We start from the raw sequence: 27,306 nt of genomic DNA, 5'->3' as shown, positions 1-27,306 counted from the left end.
CCCTAATATTTACACAAAGGGTGTGCGAGCGTCCTCTTCAATTGAAGCCTGCAATAGTCAGCCCAACGTGTCCATCACTACTGATGTTCATCATCTGATATCTAAAAAGGATTATGAACTGAGCTGTAGGGTACAATTAAGAGCATAGAAGGCTACAGTGGCTGTTATAAGTGAATGTTTTAACAGTGCTCTAATAATAAAAAATTATATTATGATGACTTAAAGGCCTGTTCTTTAGCCCAGTGAACATTCCTGCTATTAGTGTATTTGAAAGCAGATAAAATGTTCTGAACATTACTGTGAAAAGCAAGAATTTTTAAGGCAAAAAAAAACCGGTAAAGGTAAATAATGAGGAAAATATTTATTTGTCATTATGATAAGATTTTCTGATAGGTTGTTTATTGTAATATAAAATATGTGTTCGTTTTCATTTACAACATACAGATTCCCTTTAAGGCAGGAAGTTGCTATCCAGCAAGAGAAAAGCAGAAAATAGTGGACAGATAATAAAACAAGGGAACGATGTCATGAAAATTGCAACAAAGACTGATTTACTGTAGAATTCAAATCATTTTCTTGAACTTGATTGAGAAAAGATACCTCCAATATAAAAATAAAAACACATCACATCTTCCAAGGTGTTGGCTGTTGAAGGATTAATTTGCATTACCGTTATGTTATTAATGGATAAATATAGAAAATTCTAATTGCGGAAAAGGTCATGATCTTTACTTTTGATAGATTTTCCCCTAGGTCTAGAAACCTATTAAAATATAATTACAAGGTTGCATTTACTGGTTTTAAAGCAAATATATAACTTGTTGGTATGGGTTACAAGACTTGATAAAATCTTTGTATTACATTGCTTAACAAATGTATAAAAGCAAAGCTATTTGTAGAAGATACCATTCAATTTAGGTGCAAAATTTGAAAAAAGACAACTTAACTATGTTTTATGTATTACTCCATGAAAAATGCTTCTTCAAGGCTCCTCAAAGCTTCCTCTGCAGTCACATCCTTCCAGTCTTCAGGCAATTGAGCGATGTCTGTCAAATAAGCATCTGCAAACTGCCTATTGAACTCTTTGAAGATGTATTTCCAGTAATCAGATGACTCCCCGATTTGTGTAGGCTGAATGATCCAGTCTTGGTAGATGGTTTGGTATTCTTTGTAGGGATGAGGCTTCCCATTTGTTTCTGGACTTACAAAATACAGTTCAGTATCAACATCAGTAGAACATATGGATGTGGTAAGAGAATCAGTTTTTTTCCAAGTGCACTGAGCCAAACCCTTGGGTCTATGAGCAGATGCAAAGTGCTTTTTATGGTCACTACCTGAGGCCTCACAGGGAACTTTACAGAATGGACATAGTTTTATACAGCCACAGACGGACTTGAACACTGCGTTCATGGGGTTGATTGATAACTTGCAAAGCACTGATTCAGTACTGGACGATTTCATTTCTGATGCTAATTGTTTTTCTGTCTCAGTGAGATACAACTGAATGCCATCTGAAAAACTCTGGATATCGTCTTCAATCTGAAAAATGACGACAAGAATATTATTCTGTGAAATGACCAGATCATTTCTAAGCTTCTTGCACAATTCTTGTAAAAGGTCAGAAGGGGTGAGAAGTCCTACTGATCTGAGTTCTTGGAGAACCTTCCTGACTTTCTTGCAGATTCCTGATAGAATGTTTATTTGCAATGTTTCAAGTTGTTTGGACGTTTTGTATTTTCTCAGTATTTCTTTTGCAATCCAAGATTTCACAAACTTCTCATACCTGTTAATATAGTCTATATACTGGTGAAGGTCTTTCTCTTCTAGAAGATTCTTGAGCAGAGCAAACTGGAAATGGCGACTACTAGAGAACTCTTTGAAATTTCCACTGTGAAAAATATCGTCGATGATTGCTTTCCCAAGGTGTCTGTTGATGTGCTCCATTAAAGCTGGCTTCAGACACAGCTCACAGAAACTTTTAGCTCTACATTGAAGATCATTTTTCTCTAGGTGGAAAAGACTTTCAAGGCTTGACAAATAGTAGGGTTTCAGTTTTTCAAGATACAGTTTTGGATCATTTTCTTGTACAAACTTGTCATGCATCACTTGAAGTTTCAGGGCTGCACTTCCCAAAATATTCAGTTTAATGTCCAACTCAAAGATATGTGTTGTGGGTAAATTCAGAACATCTTTCTCTCTGAGTGTCTTATTGATCATGTTAAGCAATTCATGGCAATATATGCTGTCGTAGCCATTGTTTTTGTTGATTTGTTCTGTGACATAATCATTACATCTTCTCACAAGAGATCTAGAAAGCTCATCTATTTTATTATGGGATGCACTGGTAAAATATTCTTTAATGATGACCAATGGATTCCAGTTTCCAGCTATGTGATTGTTCTCTATCTGGAAAGATTGTTTTCCATACTCAGATATTTTTTTTACTGTGAGTAACTTCTCCTTTATGACAGCTCCCTTATTATCCATGTCCTTAATAAGACGTCCAAGCATCTCTTGCCCTATGTTGAGTTTCTTTATTTGACACTTTGGCAATTCCGAGATGGCTTTTGTCCACATGGTTTCAAACATGCCTTTTGCTTTCTTATTTCCAATATTTTTGTTCTGTCTGCACTTTGTTAAAAGACTGCTGACTTTTTCTTCGATTAATTTTTGGTATTTGTTCTGGACTCCTTGGAACTGATCATTAGATTTTTTCCGTCGAATAATCTCTTCGATTTTATTAGACGCTGAATTGTTAAGCTCCTGCCTGAGACATTTCACACTTCCTAAAAATTCTTCTCGGTAACGTTCAATCAGATGGACATTTCCAGTTGCACTTTTGTAATAATCTTCTATTGATTTCAGCATTTTTATTTCTTCACTTTTTAAAATTTCAGATACTTCATTCTTTAACCTCACATTAATGTCTGGTTGTATTTTATCAGCTGTCTGATTCTTAGTTGTGGTTTCTGCATTCATGATCCAGGTATGAAGTTGCTTGCGGAAGTTCCATTCCCACTCTGAGTATTTTACAGCAAGCTTATCATATGCTTCTGCCACTAGGCTATTTTTGAAGGCAAAGATGAATTTTTCATGCTTTACTGCACTCCACAAGCTTTTAATCCATATTATAAGATCATTAATAGTCTGAGGATTCTGAATTCCTTTATGTTGTTTTATCAAGTTGAACAAATGTTTTTTTAATGAATAAACATTTTCGCTGTATCCTGTGTTTATAGAAGCCATGGGCGGAACACCATACCAGAGCCCAGGAATGTACCAGTTATCTTTCTCATGATTATAAGTCATTATATCACTGAATGAGGTGATACCACTCTTTTTCTCCATTTTTGCTGCCACTTTTGTCATTTCATTCAGCTGCTCCAGCAGTTTCACTCTATCTCTCATGTTCTTTTCAGGAGCAGACACATCACTGCAGTTGTGATGAACAAACTGACAAATTGGTTTCTTCCCAATTTCTTTCATACGGAGGAAGGCATGAGCAACAATTTGCAAAATATCTCTCATCTCTACTATATTTTCCATAGCCATGTTGATTACTGTGATATCACTTAGCCCAACCACTAGAGTTGCAAGCTCATTGTCATGTTCATAGCTGTCCTCCAGAGGTCCAAGTTCTGGAGCCTTCAGACCTTCAGTATCAATCACTAGAATAAACTCACAGCCCAATTCCGCTCTGAAGTTTTCTTTCACTTTAATCACGGTCATGAAGGCTCCTCTTGTGCAGCGGCCACTGGCCACAGGAAACTGCAACCCAAACATGGTGTTCAGGAGGGTGGACTTCCCTGTGCTCTGTACTCCCAGCACAGAGATTACTCTCAGTTTACATCCCTTTCCTGTCATGGTGTCCAGTTCAGACAAAACGTCTGTTACCCACTGCATGGGGACATTGGAGGCATCTCCATCTATCAGCTCTAATGGGAAACCATCCAGTAGGAGCTTAGCAGCTATTTCAGGCAGTCTACTAAACTTCCTCTGGTTTATATTAATCAGCTTGTCTCTGATGAGTGAACATTCTGACTCATAAAACTGCCCCAGCTCACGTAGGAAGTGTTCAACTCCCAAGGAACTGTCAGATATCATATGATCTATCTGCTTTAGCTCTGTATGATTACTTATTCCTGTACTGTAAATTTGACTGTATTTTGTTGATAAGGTTGACAAAATATCTCTAGATGTCGAATCAAGACTAAATTTCATGAATTTTAAAAAATGGATCTTCTCAGTGTCAGTTAATTGAGTCATTGCAGTTATAAACTTATTCATGCCATCAGGCATGACCTGTTTGTGCTGTTCCTGATGGAGCAGTGAACGCTTCTTTTTCAGATGGCACCTATATTCTTCAGCATTTTGAAGCCCTTGTTTTTTCATTCTACAAAATTCTTTCTCTAACTGGGACAGTTCTTTCCACAGCTGTCCTTGTAGCTTCATATTCCTTCTTTTATATCCAGCCACATCACCAATTTCGTTAGTAATTTCCATGACCCATTTCTTTGCTTTCTGAAATTCTTCAGCGTTCTCATCTACCCTGATTCCAAGCTTAATCGCTTCTTCTGATATGTCTTCAAGTTTTACTCTCCTACAGGAATTCTTCATAAGGTTACTCATAATGTTTTGCAACCTTTTGACAAGTTGTGTCTCGTTAATTTTTTCCTTGTTTATTATATGTGCTGGTGTAATATTCAGCTCATGAATCAGACTTTTGAGAAAACCCAAGGACTTCTTATGTTTATCTTTCTCACTACTTGGATGAATAATGAAACAGACAGGAGTCCTACATTTTTTGCAGCTGGAGAATAGTCTATAATCATTGTCAGAAATAGTCTCAGCAAATATAAACACTGCAGATGAGACTTGCATTAGGAACTGGAACTGAGTCCAGTTAGAGTCCAAGTTACCACGAAGATTTGTAACTGCAACTGGTTCGGGAAAAATATCAGAAGTTTCTTTACCTGCAGGAAAATACCATGATATTTCCACTAACCCACTGGAGATCTTCTTTTGAATGTCTCCACCATCCATGTTGTCATGTATAAAGAAGCTATGACCTTGCTGCGGTGGGCTAAGCACTTGATTGAGGGTTTTAGATTTGGACATTTTGTTTTGGCCCAGTCTCACAAAAGAAAATATAGGCATGGATATGTTCACCACACTGTCCTCTTTAAACCCTTTGGTCTCTGCTAATGAATGAGGTCTCCATCTTTTTACTATATCTCTCATTGCCCAGAGCATGAAGGTGTAGCCTAGTCCATCGCCTGCAGGGAGCAATAGTGGGATGGCAAACTGACACATGCACATTTTCAATGCAATCTCCTGTTGTAAAACCGAATTCGATTTGTGTAGGACAGCACATAAGACATCAAGAGGATGCATAGAGTCTGTATTATTCTCATCAACCTCAAACTCTTCAAAGATATCCTGATTTGGATTATCTTTACTACTGTTCAAACATGCAGTGTTTCTTGCTTCTTTGTTTAGGGCCACAAGCCTTCTCAGGAAGGTCCACAGAAGATCTTCAACGGTGGTAGAATGCACCTCATCAATACTCTGTGGCCCAATTTCCAAGATATTTTGAAGGCTGAACATTGAGGTGCTATATTCATTCGCACTGAGATGGGCCATCTTTATGCTCCACAAACCTCAGCTTTCTAGGAGAACACATGAAAATTAATTAAATCATTAAAGGGCACTATGCCATCTGTAAATAAAGTGCCATCTGTATTATCAAGGATTAAACCAAGTTTGTCTATCACTGTTCAATTACATATTTCTCAAGCTATGCAGGGTTTGCAGCCCACTTAATTCAAAAGGATCCTCCATTGAGGACCTTGTCTGCTCGTGTACACCCAACCACCCTGTTTTTGCTACTGGAGGCATTAAAGCATGTCTCCTCTACAGCTTATTTCAGTTAGTATTTGGTGCTAGAAAATATATTTTTTTAATTGCCTTCATCATGACCAATCTCATGTACAAATAAAAGGGAGGTGAATATGCACCAAGTAGGCAGGATCCTCAGTAAAGTAGGCAATGGCCACTTTCCCTGGAGAACTGGGGAAAAGCTATAATAAGCATGGCTACTTTAATGAATCATAACTGATGTTGCTAGACTAAGGCTTACTTAGAATGGCATGCAAGTACTACCATCAGTCAAATGTTTTTGAGTGAAAATAGAAATCACTGGAGGAAGAATTTGGCTTGGGGTTTAGTGCATGAAATCCAGGTGGACTTAAGGTGCAAGCAAGGGCATGAAAGACATATGTAGTTATTGTTTGGGATCAGAGTTAGGCTAAGATGCAGCTGTATATTCTATAGTCTAGTGGCCACAAATAACCCAATTACCCAGGCCCTACATCCCTATCTCACGTCAAATTAAAAAAACACGTTATTTGGAGTCGATAGTGGTGCACTTTTAAATTACAATAACTGTTTGGTTAGCAGGTGAGGCAGCTTTCTTTCCCTTTCCTAAAGCTGTGACCCTAAGCTGAAGCCTTTGTAACACTTTATATTTAGATGCTTCCTGTTAGAATGATCAATTCATTAAAAAATCTGTCAGTACTGAGTAACTACCACAAAAAATACTGAGGCTTTACAAAAGATTGAATAAGAAAAGCTAAAAAAAAACAAAGGCCTCAACAGAAAGGTGTAAGTCCCAATTCAGGCACTGGGTCAAGTTCAGGGCAGACAGCAAGGCATATATATGCAGGCAGAAGTCAGGGCTAGCAAAAACAAGCAGAATCTAATATCAGGCCAAGAACAAAACTGGGGAGTTAGAAAGGGGACAAGGTCATGGCAGGAACAGGCTAGATTCAGGAGCAAGGAACAAGGTTTTCAAGATACAGACTATAAGATTTCAGGAGCTAGGAAGAGTGGGAATGATAATCAGTGTAAAAGAGAGGCAGGCTTAAAAAGCCCCTTAAATTAATTTGTTGCCTGTAACTGGGTCACAGGTGTTTTTTAGGGAACACAGACTGGTGATTATTATCATACTTCAGACCAAAAACACAGTGAATCCTGTGGTTCAATTTGGAGAAGCAGAAGCCAGCATACATACTGACCCTGGTTCCAGATCAGGGAGTTGCAAAGATTCCCAGAAATTAGGCCAGCCAAGCTAAAGGCTGACAAAGTTGCTGCCATCTTTCCTGGGAGAAAGCCAAACCACCTTAAATATGAAAGATCTGAACTCAGACCTGTCATCGTTGGGCCATTCCACCACTTTTCATGTCCATGATGTACACTCACGTGCAAATTGGCACATTCCTTGCACATAAAAAGAATTGTCAGTCACATAGAAATCTAGTAGATAAGACCGAAGCAATCCAACTAATGTCCATAATGACAAAGTCCTCCTCTGAATGACTGTACACTCAAGGCATAATAAAGATAACAACACCATGCAGTATGAGAAATACTTTAGCACTGGTGATTCAGAAATTGGTTTGGGATGTAGTCTAATTCTTCAGAATTCAGCAAAACCAAATTCTAGTCATTGATGTTACTGGGCCCTGCAGCAAATTCAATTTATGACACCAAAACATTGGCAAGTTGACCTATTCAACCAAGATGGAAACTGATAATATTGAAAATTTCAATAATTAAGGAACAATTAATTAACAACTCCTGGTACCCCCTGTAACCACAGGGTCTGCCTCCTCTGTAGTTATGCCTATGCTAGTCATCAAAACTCATGTTCAAAGTTTCAGACAGTTAATCTGATTTCTTCAAACTATATTCTTTCTACAATTTTATAGGGTTTTTGTTAAATCTGTTAATTTAGGGTTTGGATTACACTGACAGCGATTTCAAACACCATGGAATAATTTTCAGATGACCACACTCCCTCACTCCAGGGTGGAGCTTAACATGTCTGCATTTGATACTCAACTAAACCTTTTTTCAAGAATTTAATACTGGCCCTTTATTAGCAGTATAGGCAGACCAAAAGTTCAAAGAGTTTGGTCTACCCACAGCCTGATTGAAAAGTGTTATAGGGGGTGTGGCTAGCTGTCAAGCATGGCGGATGTGAACTAGAGGAGCTCCAACAAGATCCATCCAGATCCACCATGACAATTGGCCTAAGAACAAGGGGAAGCATGGAAAAAGTAGAGAACAGGGAGGAGAAGATGGCAAAGTGCTCAAAGCAACAGATATTCAGCACTTACTCAAACAATTCTTCACTCTGACAGACCGATCCAATCAGAATCATCAAGGGTCCAAGATGGTGCAGAGACAAGAGAGTAGTCCTGGGGAGGAGTCAAAAAGGATATCTGTAACTTCAGACTGCATCGCTTTGGCTTATTTTAAAAACCTCCCGGCAAAATAAGACTTTACTGAAATGTTCTCCCAAAATAAAAACCACTCTAAAGGAATAAGTGGCTTTCCTTAAAACCATGATTTTCTCCCTTCAAACCATGGTGAATGAAATAGAAACTAGAAGCCCAGCAGTGGAAGGAGTAGAAGCACTTATCTCTGTGATCTAGACCAGTGCTGCCCAACTTCTTTGGTTACCGAGTGCGGAAATTTTTCTGGCTTACATGGTAGAGGGCCTATAATGGAAGTCAGTGTTCACCACTCCCCCTTTTAAACCACAACCACTGTAAACCACACCCACATTACAACATGAACTTTTAAGATCATATCCACATTAACGGTGGTAGCACACCAAAAAAACCAAATGGTTGGTGCTCACACAGGAAGCACTGGGCAAGCAGAGAATGGCACACCCAAGCAGCACTGGGCAAGCAGAGAATGACACACACAAGCAACACTGGGAAAGCAGAGAATGGAACATACTAGCAGCACTGGGCAAGCAGAGAATGACACACACAAGCAACACTGGGAAAGCAGAGAATGGAACATACTAGCAGCACTGGGCAAGCAGAGAATGGCACACACAAGCAGCACTGGGCAAGCAAAGATTGGCTCACACAAGCAGCACTGGGCATGAAGAGTATGGCACAGACAGGGAGGGAAGGCAGAACAGAGCAGGAGACAGGGAAACCTATCAGGACTCAAACATGGACAGTTCATACTGTGCTACATACAGTGACACAGTGCTGGTGCCCCATTAGCATTTTGTATGAGTGTGAACAGATGAACAATTTGGCAGTTTTAATCTGGGTCTCAGGTGGAACAGTACAGGCTTTAGGATATAAACAATAGAGGTGTCACAAGTGTGAACAGTGCAGGGGGATCACAGGTGTGAACAATACAGGGGATTAGTTTGAATTTGAGGTTTAAACAATGCAGGGGCCAGTTAATCTCTGTAGTGATACCTTTTAAAATGTAGTGAGTCTACTGAGTGCATACTAAGACTCTTATTTCATTTATAATTTTATTATTAGGGATGTGCGAATTTGACCCGTTTCATTTCGCCAAAAATTAGCCGGAGGCAAAATGTCGCAGATGCCGATTTAAGTCTATGGGCGTCAAAAAAATGTTGTTGAACGACGCCCTACGAGTCTATGGGCGTCATTTCTGCAGAGAAACAAGGCAAAAAAATTCGCCCATCCCTATTTATTATCTTTAGTCTCCTGCACCGTCAGCAATTACTGACAATGTAGACTTTTTTCTGAATTACCCGGTGTGCACAGCCACTCTCAATTATATCTCTAATACTTAAAGTTACCTAAAAGGTGAATCCACCCTATTAATACCATTAAACTGGAGAAACAACAAAGCACCTACAACAGAGAACTGGTTCAAAGTAATTAATGAGCTGCGACTGATGGAAGAAATAACGTCTCTCGGGGGCAATTACTACAACTACTCTGGCTTCCGTGCAAGGAATAGATCAACAGAAGGACATAAAGAGACAAATACAGCAATAATATCTCATGGATAACATCCCTCGTCACAATATAATACAGAGAGACCCTGTCTCAGTACATTTCTACCGAATCTACACGTCAGATTGTTGTGATAATTAATAAACTGAAATAATAAGTGTAAGAGAAAAATGACACTTACCTAGTACATCCTGGGAAACCATTCTTGAGAATCTGAAATGTTCATCCCGTGTTATTGTCTTGAACTATATCAACAAAACCTGGTTGAAAAAAAGAAAAATATTGTAGAAACTTTAACAGTAAATGGGTCGTTCAATAACAATGTGCAACAAGTCCCCCTTTTTTATTTTTGTGATATTGAGGGCTTTTTTTTGGCCCTGCAGTTCTCAGGCTTTGAACTGTTAGAACCAGAACAGACGATGATTCATTGAAGAGCCTCCGACGATACGACTGACAATAAAACAAATGATTGACAGTCAACATTTGTAGAACAGGAAAGCGTCATTGTTCAGACCGATAAAAATAAAATGAAATATGATGACAAAAACTGAAAAGGTGTCCAGAATAAATCCATCTATAACTAGAGGGGATATTCACTAAAGTTTGATGTATTTCCCCATTTAAATATCTGTATTATGTGCTAATAACACTATGAACGTTTTTCCTGCTGCTTACGAAGGCATTTTGAAAGAGATATGACAGTTAAGAGAAGGGGTGAATGGGAAGAGGTGGAAAGAGTGGGAGAGGAAAATGGGAAGAGTAGAGAGAGAGAGAAAGCCCAGTACTTATATGAATGAGTACTTGAGTATTGAGAGTGATGGGAGAGTAAAAAAAATAAAAGTTGGAGTAAAGAAAGAGTAAAAGAAAGACAAAAACATTGTACATTGAAGCCTTCTGGAGTTCTCCTGATCTTACCTGAGCAGTCGTTGTTCTGCTGTAGCTCAGTGTTGTCAATGTGCTGCCCTGAACTCTCCCAACTTCGGGAAATGAAACTGAAAGAGAAAAGTTGAAAGGTTTTTTTATATCTAACCTGATACTAATTGTTAGGTAATGGTTGCTGATGTTTCAGAGTGACCTTTGCTTTCAATTGTCTATAGACAAAATGAGCCGATGATAAAAAAAAATGCAGAAAATCCAGATTCGGTTCCATTGTTTACAGAGCCCGTCCCAGTCAAGGAAGAAAAAAACCAAATGTTTAATCAGAAAGAATATTTTTATACATGTGCAAATATTGTTCTGAAGTGCGTTTGTTTGTGTAATACATTTGCCTCCATTGATTGGATAAATAACACTGTTAAAGTAAAAAGAGAGACACTGGTGAGGAACTGAAATGACAGAAAAGAGCATAAATGGGAAACTGGATCTGGAAAAGGGAGAAGAAAAGCAGTATCAGTAGAGACTGGAAGAGGGATCAGTGAACCGAAGGCAATATATCTTGACCTGGCACCTAATCCCCCCCCCCATGCTCTACCTGCTTCTTCCTCACCACACTTTTGCATACAACACCTGCCACCATTCCAACCACCCCCATTCCCCATATCCATCAAGGGTTGCCTCCTTTTCTGGAAAAAAATACTGGCCTTCCTATATATTTATCTTTTTTCCCAATTAATAATATTGAGATAAACCATAATTTTTACTGACCAGGCCAGTAAAATATCGGCCAGGTGGCAACCCTAATAAGGGATCCACTTCTACTAACCCATTCTCCCAGGGCTGATGGGAGCATTGAGACTACACCTCTTTATTTTTTTTTTACCTATTTGCGCCCCCCTCCAATGGCTCCTAGGTAGGTGCCTACTCTACTCCCAGCCCTGAGAGGGGTACAGCAAAAGAAAGAAGATATAACTTTGTGAGTAGAAGATAAGGGAAATGGTGGAGGGAGAGTGAAGATCATGAAAAAGGTAGGGACCAAAGTGGCCCTTGAAAGAGATGTGCGCCTTTTCCAGGTTTGACACACGCATGCACATCCCACTGGTGAGGTCATTGTTGGCGTGAAATTCAATTATTTAAAGGGGACACCGTCAATTGCACATTGTCCAACATAGGTCTATTTTCTGATAGTTCCTGGGTGTGATTCTTGTCTGATTATCTGTTCTTTGAACCCTGCCTGTTCCTGACCGTACCGACCTTTGCCTGTTCCTGACCATTCTGTCAATCCTGACTTTGTATTGTGTTTCTGTTTGGTTTGACCCCGGCCTATGTCCTGACTACGCTTCTGGTTCCAAATTCTGTACTGCACTCATACTGATTGGTATCAACCTCAGGCTGACCTTCAAATACTCTCTCTGTTCCCTGTCCTTTCTGTATAGGTTATGGTTCCCTTGTCTGCCCAGAACTCCCCCCCCCCCCTTGGTCCTCTCACTTTAAGACCTGGTGGCATCTGAGTAGCAGAGGGCTCCTTCCGAAGTGAAAGGTGGTTCTTAGAGGCAGATGCGTGAGCCAAGACTGGGACCTTGGGGTTTGTTCTGGGTTTTGGGATACCATATGTTACAGTACATTGGGCATAATGAGGAATTGGCCACAGCCCCTTTAAGTAATTGAATTTCGCCCAACAATGATGTCACCAGAGCCGCACAGAAATTAAAGGAAGCATACATGCATTGGTGTGTCAAACCCAGGAGCGCAATGCCATCCCCTCCGCCCCTACTAGACCACCAGGTATTCTCACAAGGGGCAGAGAAAAAGGATGAGAGCAGGTTATTAATAAAAAAAGAGATTAAGAATGGGGAGATCAAAAGTTAAAGGGGATCAGTACAAATATGTGCTATGGAGAGAAAAAAGGAAGGAGGTCAAATGAAAATTTGTATGATGGGAATAAATATGCAAGAGAACGAAAACATAATGAGGGAAAGGGATAATGGAAAAAAAATGTATAGCAGCAAATAAGTGGAGAAAGGGATAGAATAAAGAGAAAACAAATTGAAGAGGAGAGAAGAAACACAAGAAAACCAGAATGAAATAGCTAAAGTGGAAGAAAGAGTTTTCTGTTGTCCTCACTGGCTCCCCAACATCTAAGTACAGCCATGAATGGTCTCCCATATCTATAACTGATTCATTATAGTGATGAAAGCTGAATTTATGGTTTTGCCTCTCTTCTTGTAGGGCTCTTCTTCTTGGAAGGACTTGTTCTGAATATTTGGCAGAAATTGTTGCCCCCTCTTATCCATTCCATTGAATCTGGCTGCATGCACAGTATGGAAAGCTTAATAGAAAGTTCTACACTGTGAATGCACCTGACCAAATCCCTAACCAGCGACTCGTGAGCAACATGTTCCTCACCAACCCCTTGAATGTTGCTCCCAGTGGCCTCAAAGCAGATGCTTATTTTTGAATTCCTGGCTTGGAGGCAGATTTTTGAATTTTAAAGAGCATGTATACTGCGGAACAGAGCCTTCTGTAGGATGCCAGTCCACATAGGGCTACCCAATAGCCAATCACAGCTCTTGTTTGGCACCCCAGGGAACATGTCATGCTTGCATAGCTCCTTTTTTGTAATTAAATATGGCTCATGGGTAAAAAAAGGTTGGGGACTCCTTAGGAAACCTGGGACCAGAGAAAAACATGGTGGCACTTCACCTTGTACCCAGGGTATGGAGGGAATTGCCATTGAGTTCTGCTTCCATTCTAGCACGTTTGCACTGAAAAATAATGAACTTTCTTATGTGTCAAGAGTCAATCTATATAATTACAACTGGTGCCTTGCCCTGACCTAACTTGTTTCACTAAACATTAGCAGATTAACTCTCATTGTGTTTAGTTATTCATTAACCAGTAGACCTTTCACTGCGTCTCCATTGCTGGGTGGATGGAATAGAGTTTATTCTGGTTGAACATCTTCCTCATTCCAGTCTATGTATAAACCAGTTGTTTACAGGTTTCTGACACCGGTGAGAGTGGAGCAAGAGGGGGGCTGTTCTGTTTAATTTCTGAATATAAATCCTCTTCTTTATTCCAAGTAGGGAAGCCATTAACTTCTGCCTGATAATTGTGCTGGCGGTTAATATTTCCTGTCTTAGGAAACCCCAGGAAGAACTGCTTTGCAGATACCGAGGGGTGTGTCCCTAGCGCTATATAAAGTTCTATAAAACAAAGCAAAAGAAGGGTGCACTCCCCTAGTGTAATCCCTTTTTTAGAATATTTCTTTATTAGAATAAAATGTGCTTCCAAGATTGGAGGCATTAACCGCTCATCAGTTAGCAGCAAGAAGAATCAAGCCCAATGCGTTTCATCACCAAATAGTCAATAGATCAAAATGTTCCTTACTCACTGAAAGTACTGGGGACACTGGGATCCAGCTGGGTGTGATGGCTTGCACCTCTTAAGAGATCTTAAAAGGTGCAAGCCACCACACCCAACTGGATCACAGTGTCCCCAGTACTTTCAGTGAGTAAGGAACATTTCGATTGATCAATTGGTGATGAAACGCGTTGGGCTTGATTCTTCTTGCTGCTAACTGATGAGCGGTTAATGCCTCCAATCTTGGAAGCACATTTTATTCTAATAAAGAAATATTTTAAAAAGGGATTACACTAGGGGGCGCCCTTCTTTTACTTTGTTTTATAGATATGTGCCAGTTTGATCATCTGTTTTTCTGAAGAGACTGATCCATTGCGGCAATATTAATTTTTATCTGGGCTTTTTTACTACACATTACAAATTTAATTTGACTGGCAGTGTATATGTCGGAAACTAGTTCCTATGTTATGTCAGCCTTTTGTTTTACATTAACTGATATTGCTGGTTGGTTTAGCAGTTGGAACATCTCTGCGGTGTATGTCTATACCATGGCCATTCTCCATTTGTATATGAGAACAAAGATAGGAACTTAAGATAAAAAAATTTATCAAATCAAAAGATGAAGAGAAAGAGAAGGGATCAGAGGCAGGCCATTGGTTGAACATTATCATAGCACATATTTGATAGCAAATCAAAAATTTGTTGTACCATGTTAGTCAAAGTCATGAGTTAGAGATGTGGCCAGTTCATCCATCCATTTGCCCTTCAAGATCAGGGTTGCACTAAAGGGGGGATTTTAGGAGGGAGAAATCAACCTTCAGCATCTTTAGCAGGCAGGAGTTGAGAGGTGCAGTCGCTCCATGCAGAATATATTGTGCGAGAGTCATAGCAGCCTCTGCAGGCATTACTTGTGAGAAGGACTTGGAACCTCCATGATTGCTGTACTTTCTTAGGACCAGGCATGAGTCCATCTCTGGAAATACAAGTATGGGACCTGTTATCCAGAATGCTTGGGACCTGGGGCTTTCTGGATAATGGTTCTTTCCATAATATGGATCTCCATACCTAAAGACTAATAAACTATTCATTAATTAAACCCAATAGGCTGGTTTTGCTTCCTATAGGGATTAATTATATCTTAGTTGGGATCAAGTACATTCTTAGGACCAGGCATGAGTCCATCTCTGGAAATACAAGTATGGGACCTGTTATCCAGAATGCTTGGGGCCTGGGGCTTTCTGGATAATGGTTCTTTCCATAATATGGATCTCCACACCTAAAGTCTAATAAACTATTCATTAATTAAACCCAATAGGCTGGTTTTGCTCCCAATAAGGATTAATTATATCTTAGTTGGGATCAAGTACAAGCGACTGTTTTATTATTATAGAGTATAAGGAAATCATTTTTAAAAATGTGGATTATTTGGATAAAATGGAGTCTATGGGGGATGGACTTTCTGTAATTCGGAACATTCTAGATAATGAATTTCCGGATAATGGATCCCATACCTGTAATATGCCCCATGCAGTCCACCATGCTTACTTGTACTGAAGATTGTGTTAAACATTAAAGGGATTCTATCATAATTTCATGATGTTTTTATTTCTGAATGACATGGTTTACACTGCCAATAATTCACTCTAGGATATAAAATGTCATTCCTGAACCAGCAAGTGTATTTAGTTGTAATATTGGTGTGTAGGTGCCTGGTCATGTGCTTTCAGAAAGAGCCAGCACTTTAGGATGGAACTGCTTTCTGGCAGGCTGCTGTTTTTCCTTCTCAATGTAACTGAATGTGTCTCAGTGGGACCTGGATTTTACTATTGAGTGCTGTTCTTGGATCTACCAGGCAGCTGTTATCTTGTGTTAGGGAATTTTATTGAAAGTAAAAACATTACAGAAAATTATATAAACAATTCAGAAACAGAAAAGCATCACATTAACCAATGAAACATTAATTAAATTAAAGTAAGTTCCCTTTATCACTAAATCCTGTTTAGTTTGTGCCTGGCACCACCACTTTCCTCACCCTCCAGGTCAATCTCAATATCCTCCTCTAGGGACTCCCATTCCTCCTCCTGACTCAAAACCTCCTCCTCCTCTCTTTTCTTCATCTCTCAGCCTCTCCTCATCTTCCTCAGCGAGATCTCCCCAGCGTTTACCTTCTGGCAGAACAAACCTATTGCCTGTTGTTAGCACCATTTTTGGGGGGATGTTTTTCTTTTTAACTGGGGCTTTCTTTCCCACCACTCTCCACTCCTCCCCTCTACTAGGTTGACTGGCGCTCTGCTCACCCTTCTCCTTGGGTAACTTCTCTGCTGCCTACCCACCACCTTACTGCATGGGGCACTGGATTCCAGCTGTACAACCTCCCTTTCTGATCCCGCCACTTCAGATATTGGGGCACCCTCCTCCACAATCTCCATTCTCTGGCCAATTTCTTCCTGTAAATTAGGGCAATCCCTAACAATGTTGTGCCAGGCATCAGGGCAAGAACGGTGGGCATGTCCCAACTTCAGGCACAAATTGCAGCAGATTTCATGGCATTCTTTACTGGGGTGTCCAGTTTCACCACAGAGGGCGCACTTCACCACTGGACATTTAGCTGCAAAGTGCCTGTTTGAGCCACACCTGAAACATACCCTGAGTTGGCCAGGATAGAAGCAAACCCCCCTGTCCTTACCAATAAAAAAGGAATTGGGAAGGTGTTTGGGAACATGGAAATTCATGTGCAGTTTGACCTGAATCTTCCACCCTCCTATCCAGAAACCCTCCTCATCATACAGTGGGGTAAGGGGGGACAGGACAGTGCATTGCCTCTTTAGCCAGACCATCACATCTTCCGGGGGCACACACTGTCTTAAACATAATGGTGACATTCTTGGTCTCAGGCCGGGAGACTGGGATCACACTAAACCCCTCCCACTCTAGAGTGCCTCTCTTACCCTCATATTTGCGCCAGAACTCATCCAAACTCAAACCTGCGCCCAGGGAGCTCACCCCTTCACCCACTTAATTTTCACCTCATTCTTCCTCCTACTGGCCTGCCTCTCACCCAACTCAGAGACATTCTGCCTAAACAGTCTCCTACCACCCCAAACACCTCTCCTCCTTTGTGACCCTTCACTCACTATTTACAGGAGGATTCCCTGCACCTTCTGTGACACTGCTTTCACCATCTAGGTTCTCTCTTACTGCAGCGTCACATACAGTTTTATTAGTCAGTGGTGCAGCCATGTTAGTACTCCCCGCAGCCATGTTAGTACTCCCTGTAGCCATGTTAGTACTCCCCGCAGCCTTGTCACACTGCACACTTGCACCTGACACACTGGGCTCACTCACTGCACTGGGCATGCTCACACCCCTCCAAAATGTTCCTTTTCTCTTCCAAGCCTTTAATGTCTCTCAGGACCCTGATTATTTGGCTGTGATTGGGCCCAGCTCTGCCACAGGTTTTAGGTTTCCTCCAATCAGGTCTATTCTACAGTATAGAACCCTAAGGTCTCATACCGCGGCCATTTCGGCAATGTCAGGTACATCCTGGTCTTCGGATAAAACAGTACAAAGATTTTTTAAAGCCATTCTCAAGACACTACCGGTCTGGAGTCTTCCATTAGTCCTAGGTTCCTTTTCCTTGCCTCCATTTGAGCCCTTGGAGTCAATTTATTTTTGGCTCCTTACGCTAAAGATCTTGTTTTTGTTGGCCACAGCCTCGGCATGCAGAGTTGGAGAATTACAGGCTCTCTCCTGTGCTCAGGATCACATTTCATTCCTGCATGATAGAGTCATCTTAAAGCCGGTTAAATCCTTCCTTCCGAAAGTTGTATCAACCTTTCACTTAAGGAAAGAGCTCACTCTTCCCATCTTTCTGGAAGATATTCAAGGATCTAGAGAAAATTGATCCAGTGAGGTGTCTCAAGTGTTATTTGGAGGTTTCAGGCCCCTTTAGAAAAACCAACAGGCTATTTGTTATTCCAGCAGGAAGCAGGAAAGGACAAAGCGGCTGCCTCTTCAACCATCAGCAGATGGATTACCCTATGCATTTCCAAGGCCTACCAATCGCAGGGCAAGCTAGCTCCAGAAGGTTTGACGGCTCATTCTACCAGTCTCTTTGTCCTGGGCAGCCTTAGCAGACGTCCCGGCATCCCAGACGTGTGAAGTTGCCTCGTGGGCCTCGACTCGAACCTTCATCAAACATTACAAACTAGATTTGTCCTCTTAGTAACCATGCTTTTGCTACAGGAGCCCATCTGGCTTTTTCTAGTCAATAAATTATTTGTAGCATCTGGTTATGTTTTTTCCCACCCTAAGGGAATTGTATGGCTCGGTATATCCAGTTGTAATGCTGATATGGAGTGGCCAGGAAAGTGGAGAATTCCTATCATACTTACCGTAATTCTCTTTTCCTGGCAACTCTCCATATCAGCATTTTCCACCCAAGACAGTCCAGATGCTTGGTATTAGACAAGGTAGGTGGGCTCAGGGGTTGGTCTTAAAGATTGTAAGAAGGAGGGACATTCTCTCTCTCCATGGCTCTTTGTAGGGTGGAATTTTTTCCTCTATTCAATTGCTACCAAGCAATGATCCTCATGAGAACCACTTCATACTATTGGCCTCACCAAACAAGCAGATCTTATAGTATATGGACATGTGCACAGTAGATTCACTCTTCTGCCAGATCTATCTCCAATAGGAAACCGTTTCTTTCCTGCTAAGCTGCAGTTTTCCATCCTCGGTTGTTTTGGGATGAAGCAGTGTTGTTTTTAATTCAGGTCTCTGGGGTCCAGACCCTCCTGCAGAGACACAGTTTTATCTTCTGTGATCACTTGACTGTTCCCCCAAGCACTGGGGTTGGTCACATCAGCCTCATCATCATCATTTATTTATATAGCGCCAATAAGTTAATCAGTATTTTACATTAGTATGGTATTTGCCAGATGAGCAGGGTCGGATTGGGAGGCGTGGGGCCCACCGGGGCTACTGCCCCAGGGCCCCCCTCCGGCCGCCGCTACCGCTCCGGAGTGCTTTAGGGGACTAGTGCGCATGCGCGCGGTGCCGTGTTTGTGCGCAGGCGCGCGGCGCTACCTTTATGCGCATGCGCAGTTACTCTATTATACCGCGACCCCAAACAAAGTGGGGTCGCGCCGCCCCACTAAGTAGCGGATCTGGGCCGGCGGGGCCCACAAGAGCCCGGGGCCCACCGGGGTTTTTCCCGGTGTCCCGCCGGCCCAGTCCGACACTGCAGATGAGTGTATCACAGGGGGGGACCATTGGGGTCGGTGAAAATATGGTTTGTACCAGGGAATTCTCGTAGCCTCTCAAATACATCTGTTTAGAGCTGGGCCAAGTAATGTTGGTGCTCAAGGCAATATCACTGTGGTTTCCACTTTGGTTGGCATGTCTCCTGCCCGGTTTTCTTCATTTATAAAGCCAGGCAGGAAGTTTTGACCCGGACACCCCTTCAAAATACCGGGCTGTCCGGGTCCAAACTGGACAGGTGCCAACCATAGCCTACCCCCAGTTCTGACCCTATATCTAAGAACTGGCCCAGTATAGGGTTGCCATCCGGACAGCCAGTTTTTGGAATGGCTGCCCGGAAGAAATGTGCCTGTCCAGATTTCCAAATTAGGAAATCCGGACAGGACATTTAAGTGAATGACATGGCGATCAGCCAATCGCTGATCGCCACATCATCAGTCCCGTCCCCTACATCACCTGCCCCACTCCCGACATCATCGATTCTGCCCCTGAAATCACTGCCCACCCCCGACATCACCTGTCCCGCCCCCCTGCTCGGTTTCCCAAAACAATAAAGGTGGCAACCCTATCCCAGCAGCTGATCTTTAGTTTTAGCTATTCATAGTCCAATCATTCTCAGTAAGGTTAAACAAGACCCTAGCAACCAGCTGCTGAAATTGCAAACTGGAGAGCTGACGGATAAAAATCTAAGGGGCAGATTTATCAAAGGTCGAAGTGAAAATTTGAATTAAAAAATTTGAATTTCAAGCTAATTGTTGTATATTTTGACTAGGGAATAGTCCAAATTCGATTCGAATTTGAAAAAATTAGAAAATATAAATTTATCATGTACTGTCTCTTTAAAAATTCAACTATTCACCATCTAAAATTTGCCGAATTGTTGTTTTAGCCTATGGGGGACCTCCTAGAACCTATTTGGAGTCAATTGGTGGACTTTGAAAAATTTAAGTTTTTTTGAGGGGAAAACTTTAATTCATGTGTTTTGAATGCGTCATTCCTTCTATTCATATGGTTCGAATTCAGATGAATTAAAATGAATACGGACTATTCACCCGCAAAATAAACTTTGATTTTTTTTAATAAATTTCGGGGTGCTCTTTTTTAATTCGAATTTCGAAGTTTTTTAAATTCGAAATTCGACCCTTGATAAATCTGCCCCTAAGTATCTGAAAAACCACAAATAATAAAAAAACAAAACCAATTGCAAATGGTCTAAGAATATCCCTCTCTGGGGCTCATTCATAAACTTCGCGCAAGTCAGATTGGTTCTCAAATTGAATATATTTGCGCTGCGCATGGTTATAATTATGAAGCTGAATAAGAGGGTGCAAACGGAATTGCAATTTTTTTTTCACAATGCGAATGTCTATAAGGGGTTTTTTAAAGAAGTCAAAAATCGCAAATTGCGAATATTTATGCGCACACTCTGCGACTGAACTATGCGACAACTTTGGTGGCGGAGAAAATATTCGCAAAACTGTTTTGGAAAGTGCGAATTCAATTTACTGTCAACGCTATTTTCGCACACAACAAACTCGCACATTGGGTGCGCTCGCGCAAACTCCCGTCTCATTGGGGCGCCATTTGCGAAAATGTATTCACAATCCGAATTTGCAAAAAATGGAAAGACAGGCAGAGCAGTGCAATAGATTAGCGTTCAGGAAAAAACATGGGCAATACAACCGTTTGCGAAAAAATATGCGCTGCGCGAACTTTATAAATGTCCCCCACTCTGTCTCTTTACAATTTAAAGGTGAACAACCCCTTTAATTGTTCCTCATATACAGTAAGTAAGAAGTCTGTAGAACATGTGGCATTTAGGGGAGAACTCGTCTGTATGGAGCAGAGCCAAGTGGCACGTTTCATAGGTTTCCTATAAGAGCAAAGATTTAGTGAATGAGCCCTTAGCCCTTATCATTCACATCTCACTCCCCCACTTGTCAGCCTATCCCTTCTCCTTTGGGTGCAGCCGACAGTGATGTGTATTTATATGAAGCTCATAATGATATTCATGGGGAATGGAATGAAGGTTGTTATACGTAACTGACAGTTTAATGACTATATAACTCCTTATTACATGACCCCTAATACTGTACATGATATATTTGCTCCAGTGAGCAGGGATACATAAATCAGCCTAACTGGTAAAATACTTGTCAAGGCCAGGTATAGATCCGTTAACCAGAAACCCATTGTCCAGAAAGCTCCAAATTACAGAAAGGCCGTCTCCCCTAGACTCCAAATTTGAAAAAAAAAAAAGATTTCCTTTTTCTGTGTAATAATAAAACAGTCGCTTGTACTTGATCCCAACTAAGATATAATTAATCCTTATTGGAAGCAGAACCAGCCTATTGGGTTTATTTCATGTTTATATGATTTTCTAATACACTTAGGGGCCGATTCAGCAAGGGTCGAATATCGAGGGTTAATTAACCCTCGATATTCGACTGGGAATTAAAATCCTTCTACTTCGAATATCGAAGTCGAAGGATTTTAGCGCAAATAGTCGAACGATTCGAAGGATTTTAATCCAGCGATCGAAGGAATATCCGTCGATCAAAAAAACTTAGGAAAGCCTATGGGGACCTTCCCCATAGGCTAACATTGAGTTCGGTAGCTTTTAGGTGGCGAACTAGGGGGTCGAAGTTTTTTCTTAAAGAGACAGTACTTCGACTATCGAATAGTCGAGCGATTTTTAGTTCGAATCCTTCGATTCGAAGTCGTAGTCGAAGGTCGAAGTAGCCCATTCGATGGTCGAAGTAGCCCAAAACACCCTTCGAAATTCGAAGTTTTTTTACTTCGAATCCTTCACTCGAAGTTAGTGAATTGGCCCCTACATGTATGAAGATCCAAATTACGGAAAGATGCTTTATCCAGAAAGCTCCAAATTACAGAAAGGCCGTTTCTCATAGACCCCATTATAAAGAAATAATCCAAATGTTTAAAAATGATTTCCATTTTCTGTGTAATAATAAAACAGTAGCTTGTACTTGATCCCAACTAAGATATAATTAATCCTTATTGGAGGCAAAACCAGCCTATTGGGTTTATTTAATGTTCATATGATTTTCTAGTAGACTTAAGGCATGAAGATCCAAATTACAGCAAGATCCATTATCCTAGCGTTTTGGATAATAGGTCCCATTCCTGTATTACAAATATAGCAGCAATATAGTCGCTGGTACATTTGTAATATACTAATTAAGTTCAGCCCCTGGCCCTGGTAGTTCGTCTTTAAATTAGTATGTTATATAATGACCAATTCTAAACAACTTTTCATCTGGTCTTCATTTTTTTCTTTGTTATAGTTTTTGAATTATTGGCCTTCTTCTTCTGACTCTTTCCAACTTTTAAATGGGGGGGGGGGTCACTAACTAACTTCTCCCAAGGGACCTGTTGTCTTATATTGTTACAATTACTTATTTGCTTATCTCAACATGTTTACAAAAGTATCTATTTATAGTAAGTTAGAAACATTGTTTCTTTTTCTGGCTGTTCAGTGCAGAGAAAACAGGACATTCCAGTACAAACGAGGGACTGCGGGTTGAGCTGTCAAAAGTGGGACTGTCCCTCTAATTGGGAGGTATGCTGAAATTACAAACTGGAGAGCTGCTGAATAAAAAGCTAAATAAGTAAAAAAAAACACAAATAATAAAAAATGAAAACCAATTACAAATTGTCTCAGAATATCACTCTCTACAGAATACAAACAGTTAATTTAAAGGTGAACAAACCCTTACATTACACATGATAAAGGAAAATCATATTATACTTACCGAGATTTTCGTTTCCTGTTCCTTTCACATGGCAGTGGGCACACAAATGGACTTAACAAGCTTAATTTAAAGGATGGGAAATAAAGAACCATAATCCCATATGTATATGCAGAATTATTTTGTGGATCAGAATGAAATGTAAGATGTGCATGGCGATTGCTCTCATTGGGGCAAATTCATTAAGCGCCGAAGCGCCGAACGCTAGCGTTACTTCGCTAGCGTTTGGCATTTTCGTTACTGCGCAAATTCACAAACGAACGCTGGCGTAGTTTCGCTAGTGTTACTTCGCACCTTTACGCCTGGCGAAGTTTCGCTAGCGACGTAACTACGCAAATTCACTAACGCGCCCAGTGTACTGAACGCTACCTTTTACGCTAGACTTCCTTCACCACCACAGACCTGGCAAAGCGCAATAGAGTAGATAGGGATTGTTTCAAAAAAAAGTCAAAAATTTTTCTAAGTCACAAAAAACGCTGGCGTGTTTTCTACATGACGGGTGATAGGCTGAAAAAGATCCAAATATTTTTTGGGGCTCCCCTCCTTCCCCCCTACATTTCCTGACTCATGACCTAGACAGTGGGCACATGTGTAGGGCAAAATAAAATTTTCATTTGATGTTTTGAAGCTTTTCTAGCCATTTGTAGTGCTGATACGTATTCCTCCATTGAAATTTGAATTTGGCGCCGTATGCAAATTAGCCTTCGCTAGCGTAACTTCGCTTTACTTAGCAAATCAACGCTAGCGCAACTTCACAACCTTACGCTACTCCTGAGCGCAACTTCGGATTTTAGTGAATTTGCGAAGCGCTGGCGAAACTACGCCTGGCGAAGTGTGGCGAAATGCGGCAAAGTTGCGCCTGGCGCAACTACGAATCTTAGTGAATTTGCCCCATTGATTCCATCTTGAAGGTTTGAACCTTTAAATGTTGATTGAGGGTCTTTAGGTTGAGAATCTCCCGAAATGCTCCATTTTGCTTTTGTCTTAAAAATAGGTGAGAATATGTGCCTGCGAAATTGGTACTTCCTCTATGACTCTTTTGGTTAGAAGATCTGATAGGGCAATTTGGACGTTTTTCATGTCTTGTTCTGATCTTTTCTTGTCGATGACGCGAAGCTTCTTTTGGGGGTGCTTTTTAGTTGAAGGACATACCCCCTTGAAGGACCCATAGATCTGTTACATGTTGAGCCCACACTGCCCCAAATGCTTTTATTCTGCCTCCCACTTGGGCCAGAGGGGCTTGCGCACCGTCATGCTGAGTTCTTCTCTGTTTTTTGTTCTTGATTTTGAAACCTGGATCTCCCAGGTTGTTGAAAAAAAAAAAAGGTTTTCCTGGCTTCTACTGTTTTGTGTCTTGAAGGGAGGGTTTTTGATCCCTGGACCAAGTCCTGTAGGGTTTCCTATCTTTTCTACCCTGTGGCAGAAAAGCAGATTTCCCGGCCGAAGCCTTCGAAATAATCTGGTCTAAGCGTTCTCCAAAAAGGAATTTCCCATTAAATGCTACAGAACATAGATTGTGCTCAGATTAGGAGTCTGCTTGCCAGTGGCGCAGTCACAATGCCCTTCTGGCCGCAACTGCCATTCCCATTGACTTAGCTGCCATTCTCGATCCATCGAGTGAAGCCTCAGCTGTAAAATTGTTGGCTGTCTTTATATCTTGGATGATATCCAGTATATTTTCTTTAACTGCTCCTGACTTGATGCCATTTTCAATATCTGCAATCCATATGTTATTAGCTCTAGCCAGTGAGGTGGTTGCTACGGCGATCTTGCATGCCACCCCTCCTACCAAGAACATCTTCTTTAATATGGCATCTTGCCTTCTTTCCATGGCATCCTTTAAGGACACTCCTTCGTCCACAGGTAGCGTAGTTAGTTGGGGTATTCTGGTAATAGCAGCATCTAGTTTGGGTGTGGACACCTAGTTTTTTGCTCTGAAAATGGATACATTTTAGTGAAGCGTTTGGATTCCCCCAGTTTTTTGTCTGGGTTTTCCCATTCAGATTGTATCATTTTAGAAATAACTTCATGCACTGGGAACACTTGAACCCTTTTACTTGACTAAGACATTTTATCTTGTTTTGGTTTAGGAACTTCCTCATCTAAGTCCAACGTAGCTCTTATGTGTCTTATCAGAGGTTCAATAAATTCAATGTTGAATGTTGTATCTCTTCTGTTTCTGAATCAAGAGAGAGGTATTTCAGCTTCAGAGGTGCTTGAGTCTTCAATATCCTCAGTTCCTCTAACTGAGCTCTTACCACTAGGTGGTGTATAACCCTGTTTAGTCAGGTTTTTCATGACTTTTCCCCGTAACTTCATCCACCATTGTAGCCATGGACTGTTTGAAGGTGGATTGCATCCAGTCCATCAGTTCTTGAGCCGGTTCTCTTGCATCTGTCCCTCTGGCGCTTGAATGTGAGCGTCTGTGACTCATTACAGACAGCCTGTAAAACATATGCACATCACAGGTTACTTTGTTTAATTAACCGGAGCTCCCAGCGTTGAAAAACTCCCATAGGTAACTACTTACACCTGGGATTCAGTAATACAGTCAATACACACTGTTCAGCCTTCAGAAGCAGCAACCAGCCACATACACATTCAGTGTAGTAGCTTCGGGATTTTAAAAACATTTTTTGGCGCCATCCCATCCCTTTAAGGCTTACCCGGAAGTTCACACATGTGCAGGGCCGGTACTAGGGGTAGGCAGAGTAGGCACGTGCCTAGGGCGCAAAGCTGAGGGGGCGCCAGGCACCTGCTCTGTTGCCTACCCTGTGTCCGGTCCTGTGTCTCCCTGACTGGTGCCGGCAAATGCGATTGTGCGCATGAGCGTAGTTTCACACATGCGTGCTTGCGCGTAGTTTTGTGCATGCGCGCCGTGCTCGGCCAGGTTGCCTGGGGCGCCTGGCCGGGTTGGCCCGGCTCTGCACATGCGCATAGCGCATTCAGGATGGACGTGAGTAATGGGCGCTTCATTGTCTTATTGCGCATGCGCCGCTCGACAGAGTGCATTGCGAGTTATTGCGCTGTTGGCAACAGATGGCCATGAGCCTATCGGCTCCTCCTGTCTCGGCTCAGGAGCTTCAGACAGAGGGAGAGCAGCTCTGCTGGGTAAGAGAGTATTTTTCCACCACAGCAAGAAAAAGAATGGGCGCCAAGGTGAGTTCCTTTTATGTTGTCATTTCCTGTACCCAGGGGCGCTCCGCCAATGAGGCGAGCTGAGCCGCTCGCCTCAGGCGGCAGCGCCAGACAGGATTCCAGGGGCGGCAAAAAGCCACTCCTGCACCTTTAAGAGGCGAATTTCCGGTTTTTAAACCGGAAATTCGGCTGCGCTATTGCGAGAGAGCGCAATTGCGCTCTCCGCAATCGTGTTCCTGCCTCCCCTCGCCGACAGGTAAGTCGCACCGACTTACCTGTCGGCGAGGGAAGGCAGGAACACGATTGCGGAGAGCGCAATTGCCTCAGGCGGCTCCTTCCCCAGAAACGGCGCTGCCTGTACCTTTCTCACGGCAGGGGGATTAACCCTTTGTCATACCTCCCAACATTTTGGAAGTAAAAAGAGGGACAAAAAAAAATTTTCCGCACGTAGCGCAGCAATTTTTTTGACCACACCCCTTTCTGTGGCCACACCCCCTAATTACCATGTTCGTTTTACAAAACTTGGCAGGTTATGAAAGTTTGAAAATATTTCTCCTTATCTAAACTGTGTTTTTGTGTCTCAAAATTGTTATAAAGTATCTTATTTGCACCTGTTAGCTGTTCTGGGCTCTCTGCTAAAAGCCAATTAAGTGAGAAACTTTGTTTCTTTTTCTGGCTGTTCAGTGCAGAGAAAAGAGGGACTTTCCAGTACAAATGAGAGACTGCGGGTTGAGCTGTCGAAAGAGGGACTGTCCCTCCGAAAAAGGGACAGTTGGGAGGTCTGCAGAGGGAGAGCAGCTCTGCTGGGTAAGAGGGTATTTTTCCACCACAGGAAGAAAAAGAATGGGCGCCACGGCGAGTTCCTTTTATGTTGTCATTTCCTGTACCTTTCTCACGGCAGGGGGGTTAACCCTTTGTGTGCCCACTGCCATGTGAAAGGAACGGGAAACATTATTGCACAATGTAAATCTGTATTCCTTGGATTTCTATTACACTGGCCGGGAATGTTTGTGCTGAGTGATAATGAGATAAAGATAGAGGAGATATCTGCTGCCATTTCCCTGTAGTTAACACCCAGTTACACCCAC

General features: G+C 41.6%; 1 protein-coding gene across 1 annotated transcript; it reads right to left on the bottom strand.

Annotated features, from left to right (window-relative positions):
• Nucleotides 1-346: 346 nt before the first annotated feature.
• Nucleotides 347-10,187, bottom strand: LOC108703896 (up-regulator of cell proliferation). Its single transcript, XM_018240200.2, has 3 exons — nt 9,988-10,187; nt 8,181-8,261; nt 347-5,669 (listed from the first exon to the last, which is right to left on the bottom strand). The coding sequence occupies exon 3, from the start codon at nt 5,641-5,643 to the stop codon at nt 961-963; it is 4,683 nt and encodes a 1,560-aa protein (XP_018095689.1). The 5' UTR covers nt 5,644-5,669; nt 8,181-8,261; nt 9,988-10,187; the 3' UTR covers nt 347-960.
• Nucleotides 10,188-27,306: the final 17,119 nt, after the last annotated feature.

This window comes from Xenopus laevis, chromosome 9_10L (genome assembly GCF_017654675.1).
Source record: "Xenopus laevis strain J_2021 chromosome 9_10L, Xenopus_laevis_v10.1, whole genome shotgun sequence".
Taxonomy (NCBI): domain Eukaryota; kingdom Metazoa; phylum Chordata; class Amphibia; order Anura; family Pipidae; genus Xenopus; species Xenopus laevis.
Note: the sequence above shows the minus strand (reverse complement) of the source record. Positions and strands in the feature narration are given on the sequence as shown.

Bases quoted from the DNA above. Each gene is read 5' to 3' on its own strand.
- LOC108703896 (XM_018240200.2), bottom strand. From the start codon at position 5,643: ATGGCCCATCTCAGTGCGAATGAATATAGCACCTCAATGTTCAGCCTT.